Raw genomic sequence first — 8,711 nt, forward strand, 5'->3', positions numbered from 1 at the left:
GAGGCAAGAAACCAAAGGAAGTAGAGGGAAGGAAACGGATTAGAACATCAATGGAGAGAAGTTCAAGTTTCTTGAAAAGATTAATAAAACTAGCAAATCTTTACCTAAACTGATCAAGAAAAATGTAGGAAGGTTCACATGATGAATCTGGAAATAAAAGAGGGAACACTGCCACCAGCAAATGCTATAAAATTCTATTTTGTGATTACCCTGAAACGTAGTGCTTTTGTTCTTCTTGAAGTTGTCACACTTGTGGTATACACAGTCCATAGCTGATACAGAATGGCTTCTAGGCAGCCCCCGCTTTTGTGATCTCTTTGAAGGAGAAAGCATTTCCTGATTAAAGAGGTTTCTTCGAACTTTGGTCACCTCTAAATGTGTTGGGGGAGAAAAAGAGCCATATGTTAGCATCAATAAATTAAAGAAGCTAGTACCCAACCAGAGGCTGCTTCAGGAAGCTACTCTATATTCACATTTAGTAAAGTGATTCCTTAAGACTGCACATTCCCATAGTACCTCAAAACTATCTTACAGATTCCAAAATATTTGTAGATAATTTTATATGAGGTAATGGCCTAATATTCTTCTGCACATGGATATACAGTTAATCTCAGTATCATTTGTTCTTAGTAATTCATTCCTCGATGAGCTGTATCCCAGTTAAATAATCAACTGAACATAATGTTAGTGTTAAATTTTTTTTTTTTTTTTTAATGTTAGGTAGAATTCAGCAGTGGAGCCATCTAGCTCTGGATATTTCTTTGTGGGAAGTTTTTAGGTTTTTTTTTTTTAAATAATGAATTCAGGGTTGGAGAAAGGGTTCAGTGGTTAACAGCACTGGCTATTCTTGCAGAGGACTAGGGTGCAGGTCCTAGCACCCACATAGCAGCTAACAGCTGTCTGCAACTCCAGTTCTAGGGGATCTGATGCCCTCTTCTGACCTCCATGGGCATTGCACACCACGAGTGTACCTACATACATGTAAGCAATACACTTATATGCATAAAAAAATAAATAGCTGGGCGTGGTGGTGCATACCTTATAATCCCAGCATTCAGGAGGCAGAGGCATAGGGATCTCTGTGAGTTCCAGGCCAGCTGGAGCTACAGGAAGACCCTGTCTCAAAAAGACAATAAATAAATAAATAAAATATTTTTTTAAATAATTCAATATTTTTACTTATCATGTTTATTAAAAATTTCTATTTATTGAGTCTGTGAAGACTGAAAAGTAATTTGTGTTCTATGAATTTGTCCCATTAACCTATTTTAACTAATTTGTTGGTATACAACCAAACAATTCAAGATTCCCAAACTGGAATCTGGCTTCGTGCTCACCCATCAGTAATGCAAACAATAGTCTTAAGGACACCAATACTATACTTCAAAACTTCAAAGACATTTCTCTATCCATCATAACCGTCCCTGTTACTAAAAAAGACAATTTGTGAAACTGATTTGTGTTCTGAAAGCCAAATTTGGTTTATTTCTAATGTCCAATGTTTAAAAAAAATTATTGCCTACAGAAAATTTCAAACAATAATGTAATAAACATATACCTATTACTAAAATTCATCATTAACATTTTTCACCCTTCATTAAAATTCACCATTAACACTTTTCCCCATCAATTCTTCTTCTTAGCATATATAAGTTTTCCCCTCTGAACCTTGTAGAGTTAAGTTTTTAGACCTGAAAATTCTTCACTTTCCTCTATTTCAGTACAATCTTCTAAGCACAGGACATTCTCTCTCATAACCATAATTCTATTATTATATTATCTAGCATATCATACTTTATCAAATTTCTCTAATTGTCTCAGCAATAAATTTTATACCTATAAAATATTTTATGCCAGGTATGGTGGTGCATGCCTTTAATCCTAGCACTTAGGAGGCAGAGGCAGGCAGATCTCTGAGTATGAGGCCAGCCTGGTCCACACAGTGAGTCCGAGGCCAACTGGGGCTACAAGGAGACCCTGCCACAAAAAAAAAAAAAGGAGAGATGGCTCAGTGGTTAAGAGCACTTGCAGAAGACTTAAGTTTGGTTCCCAGCACATGAATGGTGCTAACAACGACCCATAACTCCAGGTTCCAGGGAATCCAACACCCTCCTCCGGCCCCATGGACACTGCATGCACAGGTATACTTATATACATGTAGGCAAACCAATCATACACATAAAAAGTAAAAATAAATAAATATGTTATTAGACTAGTTGGGTTGGCACATTCCTTTAATCTCATTTGAGGTCAGCCTAGTCTCAAATATATAATGAGTTCCAGGCCAGTTAGGGCTGCATAGTGAGATGCTAACTCAAAAACAATAACTTAGATCTAAGCAGGAATCATGCAGCACACTTTAACCAACACACTTAAATGCCTTTCCTCTTACCTCTCATGGTTTTTTTTTTTCCTTTTCCCTTCCTTTTTTTTTTTCTTTTTTTTTTTTTTTAATTTCATGATGACATTTTGAAAGATTTTAGACCAGTCATTTCAATATTATATGAACTATCTTACTCTCCTAAAACACGACATTTTGGACTTTTTTTTTTGGTCTTTTGAGACCTGTTGCCCCAGCTGGCCTGGAACTCACTCTGTAGACCAGGTTGGCCTCAAACTCACAGAGATCTCTGTGCCTCTGCCTCCTGAGTACTGGGATTAAAAGGCATGTGCCATCACGCCTGGCTGGATATATTTTCTTAACCAATAATGATATGAAGCTGTAATTTATATTAAATCATGCAATCAAAGTAAATCTTTCAATTCAGTGAACAATGCATTGAGAAAACAAAGCATACCTTGTACTGTGTCTTTCACTGGGAGTGGATGCTGTGCAGGAGCAGGGTGAGAGCGCTCCTAGAAATAAGAAACAAAGAAAATCCACATGAGCGTTCCCTCAAAAAAATAAAAATTTTACCTAAAACTCTTTGTGATCTTTGCAATTCAGAGCGATCCATAACAGAAATAGTAAAATGCACTAACATACATGTTCTAAAGACATTCTTGCTACATTAAAGTTATATAAAGAAGTACCATAAAGGCACATTAAAACTGAAATAGTTCAATTATACACCCATCCAACGCAGACATTAAAAGTATAAGGAAGGCAGACTTATGCATACCATCATAGATCAGAATAGGGCCAGTGAGATGGTTCAGTGGGTAAAAGATACCACCAAACCTGATGACCTGAGTTTGATCCCTGAAACCTACATGGTAGAAGGAGAGAACCAACTCTCCTAAGTTGTTCTTAAACCTCCAAAACTGCACTGTGGTATGTGCACACCACCCCCACAAATACGCAAATAAATAAGGTTTAAAAATAAATCAGAATAGTTGGGCATGGTGGCACACGCCTTTAGTCCCAGCACTTGGGAGGCAGAGGCAGGTGGATCTCTGTGAGTTCAAGCCAGCCTGGTTTACATAGTGAGTTCCAGGCCAGCTGGAGCTACAAGGAGACCCTGCCTCAAAAAGATCCCCACCCCAAAATCAGAATAGAGTAGATTAAGTCATTTATTCTTGCTGTTTAATTTGTATTTTTTAAAATATCTTATTAATTTTTATTTTATGTGTATGAGTATATTGCCTGCATGTATGTGAGTGCGCCCGCGTCGTGCAATGCCTCGGAGGTCAGAAGAGGGCTTCAGACTCCCCTGGAACTGGAGTTAAGGATGATTCATAGCCGCCATGTGGGTGCTGGGAATCAAACCCGGGTCCCCTGCAAGAGCAGTCACTGCTCTTAACTGCTGAGCCATCTCTCCAGCCCCTAATTTGTAATTTTTAAAAAATTTTATTATTTACTTTTTAATTTTATGTGTAGGAGTGTTTTGCCTACATTGTGCAATGTGTGTGGAGGCCAGAAGAGGACACTGGATCCACCAAGTGGGTTCTGGGAATTGAACCTGGATCTCTAAGAGCAGCCAGTGCTCTTAACATCTCTCCAGCCCCTTAATTTGTATTTTTAAAACTGAGTATCCCTACATAGCTTAGGACAGCTATATAAAGATCCTCCTGCTTCAGCCTTTTGAGTGTCAGGTTTATAGGAATATGCCTCATACTCAGCCTGGATTAAATCATTTTGAATGTTCATGTATATGTGAGTATATTACAAACAAGCATAAACTTTGAGTCTGTTTGTAGTATATGCAGGAAAACATCTAGTCTGTATCATATGCAGCAAATTATAATTAGTATTATAACTTCTGAAAATCTAATTTTGGGGAGTTAATATATGCAAAGGAATATACACTAATATGATTTATATATATAATTTACATTGTGTTACACAAGCTCATTGCTTCCTAGCTTAACTACAAAGACTCAAATTTCTTCCAGACACTTAACAACTTATCCTTTCAGCTCAACTGTCATCATCTATGATACTCACTGATTTGACAAACATTCTTTAATCAAGATCAAATCCTTATCTTATCTGTGAAAGCAGACTGCCTTGGCCAATCTAAAACAAAAGTTTCAAGAAATGCTAGAAAGTGCAAAGCACTGCAAAACCTAGTAAAAACAGAGGTTTCTCAACTTCCATTCAGCCACTTTCAAATCTCATGGTCTTTTGTCATGATTGCGAGCTCTATAAGATCTGCATCTTACTCACAGGTAAAGGTATGGTAAGAAAGTATCACTAAGAGAAATCCTATCTCCCTGCTCTAGAAATGAAGAGCAACCTCTGCAATGAGGAATGATTCTGAAATCAGCTCCTCAAATAGCTTATGTTCAAAGTTTTGCTGCATTTCTAATCATTCTTTCCTAAGTCAATTCCAGGTATGTGTTGGGTTGTTTTTATTGCAATCTACAAAAATTTCAACTCCTTTTATATTTATGTTGCCACAGAAAAAACAGTGCTGGGATTGCAAGTGTGCATCACCACATCCGGTGTTTTGTATGTGGGTTCTGAGGACTGAACTCAGGCCCTCATGCTTGCATGGCCAGTACTTTACCAACTGAGCTATTTTCCCAATCCCCGGCTTTTTTTTTTTTTCCAAAAAAAAAACCATAGGTTCTAGAGCTCAAACTCAGGCCCTCATGCTTTTAAGGTGAGAGCTTTATCAACTAAGCTATTTCCCCAGCTCTAGCTCCCCACCACCATTTTTTTGTTAACATGGGTTCTAGGGACTAAATCTAGGTTATAAGTACTTCACCAACTAAACTATCTCCCTAGTCCCTAACTATCATTGTCTTGAATAAAACAGTTCACCTCTTACATTTATAATTCTTCTTTATATTGTATATTTCTTTATTCCTTTGGTTATAGTTTTATACATAGTCACAAAAATATTCAACACAGTTGAACATATTATCTAATCCAAAAGTCCAAAATCTGAACTGCTCTGACATCTAAAGTTTTTCTGATTGTCAATACTGTATGCAAATACTCCAAAATCCAAAAGCTCTGAAATAAACACTTCTGCTCTCAAACATTTCAGATACCGATGCTCAACCTGTACATGTCTGCATCCCCCAAAGTCCATTTCCCAAAAGCGGAGACCCTGTGCTTCATCCTTGTGTCAACTCGAGCTGGCAGAAATAACTGTGTCATTTCTTGTTTATTGGAGACTACTTACATTTTTCATAGCTCTCTTGGACACTTTGGGAATTTCAATTTGTCGAAGAGTCTGTGAAACCTCTGCAATGCTTTTATGTCTTACTAGTGCATTTTTCCTTATAAAAACAGAGAAGAAACAGTCAAATCATGCTAGACAGATGCAATACATAGTTAAAAAAAAATTTTTTTGGTGGGGGGGGCTTTTTGAGACAGGGTTTCCCTGTAGCCACAGCTGGCCTGGATCTCATTCTGTAGACCAGGCTGGCCTTGAACTCACAGAGATCTGCCTGCCTCTGCTTCCTGAGTGCTGGGATTGAAGGCATGTGCCACCATGCCTGGCTACATAGTTAAATTTGAACAAAATCAGAGTCTAAAATACATTGTTTAACTAAATGCCAGTCTATCTATTCTGAGGTTGGCCTAGACTTATAACAAGTCAAGTCCAAATTTTCTAAAAAATAGCTACAATAAAGTCCAGTAGTTAGTAACAATGAAACGCATCAAGGGAAAAATTTTAAAGTAATTGGGAAACCTGACATTAAAAGGTTCCTAGTTCCTAGATACTCCATGTAGACAGTAAAGAACATTGTAAGCCAAAATAAACACCACATATTCTCCAAGTAACATAAAGTGTCAGATGCTACTTGGAAGGAATTCCTGATGGTATCCTTCTGTGATTCAGACACAAGGGCAACTGTCAAATCAGTACATTGGTTGGACAAAGACTGTCTTTAAGCCTACCTTTCTCTGAACCCTAATAATTGTTGAACTCCTTTAACTCCTACCTTCTCTTCTTGGCTGATCTGGTCCGTAGCTCCTCCAGCTGGTCAGACTCAGAGATGCCCGACACTGATCTGTGAGCAGCTGACGAAAGAGGTGGTGACTTGCTCTCTTGTGTCATTGAGTCATCACTGAAAAATTCTGGAGGAAGGACACTGGCCAGCCTCTGAGGAATCATAAACCCCAGACTGTGGTAAAGTTTTCCAATTGTCATTGGGATGGAGTCAATATACCTGTAGAATAGATTGGTAAATGTGAAACAAAGCTGTCATCTCACCCCCTCTATTTTCTCCTTTACTCTGCATGAAAAAAAAAAAAAAAGCCCTTGCAGTTCTATGATTCTAAGACAATGCCATGTACAGTTCTTTTTTTTTTCTTTTTTTCTTTTTTTTTTGGTCTTTTTGAGACAGGGTCTCCCTGTAGCCCCAGCTGACAGCTGGCCTCAAACTCACAGCGATCCGCCTGCCTCTGCCTCCCAAGTGCTGGGATCAAAGGCGTGCACCACCACGCCTGGCATGTACAGTTCTTTTTTTTAAAAAAAAAAAAAAATTATATGCCAGGCATGGTGGCACATGCCTAAATCAAAAAGACTAAAAAAGAAAAAAATCATTTATTATTTTTGTTGTACGTGTATGAGTGTATTGCCTGCATGCTGCATGTATGCAAGTTCAGTGCCTGTGTTGTACAGTGCCCATGCAGATTAGAAGAGGGTGTCAGATCCCCTAAAACTGTGTAGGTGCTGGGAACTAAACCCAGGTGCAGTTAACTGCTCTTAACCACTGAACCATCTCTTAAGTGTCCATGTCCTCCCCTCCATCCCGCCCGTGTAGTTCTTGGTAAAAGAATTTAAAATAGTCAGTAGCCATTAAACTTACAATCCCAAAATCTCCTCCAGAAACTCTGAGGGGTGTGCTGAGTCCTCAGTGAGACACATCATGCGTAGTAAATCTGTCACCTAAAGGAGACAGTAGAGAATTACTATAGGCCTCTGCTGGGCAGCTGAAAGCAGGAGGGCATGTTCTCAGGGCAGTAGCCATGTACCATGTACTTGCCTCCTCCACTACCTGCTCCACCTCATCTGTACTTTCCAGTACTGAAGGACATTGGAGACACGTCTCCAGATGAAGAAACACTTGAAGCTGGCACCTTGAGAAAACAAAATACTTTGTGATATCTATTTTGCCTAGCAATTACTGAAAACTCATTATTTCAACAGATATTTAGTCATATAAGAAACAAAGAAGCACTTGCCTAGCATGTACAAAGCCCTGGATCCCATCTCCGATACTGGGAAAAAAGGGGGCAGGGAGGGAAGCTGGGGATGTAGCTCAGTTGGCCAAGTGCTTGCCTAGCATGTCCCAGGCCTTGCATTCAATTCCCAATACCACATAAACTGGGTGTGATGATGCACACCTGTAATCTCAACACTTGGGTGGTGAAGGCAAGTGGATCAGGAGTTCAAGGACAGCCTCAGTCACTCACAGACTTAGTTTGAGGTCAATCTGGACTACATGAGACCCTAACTCAAAAAAAAAGAGAGAGAAACTAAGTAAGTAAAGAAAGAAGGAAAGGAGGGACAGATAGAGGGAGGAAGGGAAGAACCGACCAGTAAAAAGAGCTGTTGCTTTCTCTAAATACTGATGTGCTTATTATATAAACAGTGATTCAAACTGCCCGTTAGAACATCATAAAGAATCACAAAAGCATGCTCAAGCAGTTGGCAATTTTAACCTCAGAGCTTTGTTGTGGAGATGGTAATATTAAATAAAGTGGTTACTTACTCTCTGACTTTGACTTCTTTATCCAGTTTTTCCCAGAGATTTTGTCGAAGAGTTTTGCTGTTTTTTAAGAGATTGTTTTTTACATGATTCAGGCAGGTTACCTGCAAACACAAAATTATTACATAGAAAAATACTAAGTTAATTATTTCTACTTTCTGTCACAGTTGACTAGTTGCCCTAAGGGAAGCATATTATCTTATACACTTCTATATTCTTTTATTTGAATGAAAAACACTAAAATGCGTATTTTTTCTTTTATATTTTAAAGAGAATGTGAGCTGAAAACAGTATTTGTGATCAAGTAGACATAGCAAGACTGCTGATTTGAACTGTTACAAGGAAGGTTCCACAAAGCAGTGATGGACAAGACTACTATAAACAACTCCTTCTGTTGAGAACATTGTTTGGGCCATTAAACATGAATAGCAGCGTTAAGATGGTCTAAAACAGCCGGGTGTGGTGGTGCACGCCTGTAGTACCAGCACTTGGGAGGCAGAGGCAGGTGGATCTCTGTGAGTTCAAGGCCAGCCTGGTCTATATAGTGAGCTCCAGGGCAGCTGGGGCTACAGGGAAATCCTGTTTCAAAAAGACAA

General features: G+C 38.8%; 1 protein-coding gene across 1 annotated transcript in view; it reads right to left on the reverse strand.

Annotated features, from left to right (window-relative positions):
- Nucleotides 1–8,711, reverse strand: part of Ticrr (TOPBP1 interacting checkpoint and replication regulator) — a 45,986-nt gene that overhangs the window by 14,810 nt on the left and 22,465 nt on the right. The window contains exons 9-15 of the mRNA XM_008852814.3: nucleotides 8,119–8,219; nucleotides 7,390–7,483; nucleotides 7,213–7,292; nucleotides 6,343–6,570; nucleotides 5,577–5,673; nucleotides 2,799–2,856; nucleotides 210–371 (exon numbers count right to left, since the gene is read on the reverse strand). Coding sequence (XP_008851036.1) covers nucleotides 210–371; nucleotides 2,799–2,856; nucleotides 5,577–5,673; nucleotides 6,343–6,570; nucleotides 7,213–7,292; nucleotides 7,390–7,483; nucleotides 8,119–8,219 — 820 coding nt within the window. The remainder of the gene's footprint in view (nucleotides 1–209; nucleotides 372–2,798; nucleotides 2,857–5,576; nucleotides 5,674–6,342; nucleotides 6,571–7,212; nucleotides 7,293–7,389; nucleotides 7,484–8,118; nucleotides 8,220–8,711) is intronic.

Source organism: Nannospalax galili, unplaced genomic scaffold (genome assembly GCF_000622305.1).
Source record: "Nannospalax galili isolate Female #2095 unplaced genomic scaffold, S.galili_v1.0 scaffold185, whole genome shotgun sequence".
Taxonomy (NCBI): Eukaryota; Metazoa; Chordata; class Mammalia; order Rodentia; family Spalacidae; genus Nannospalax; species Nannospalax galili.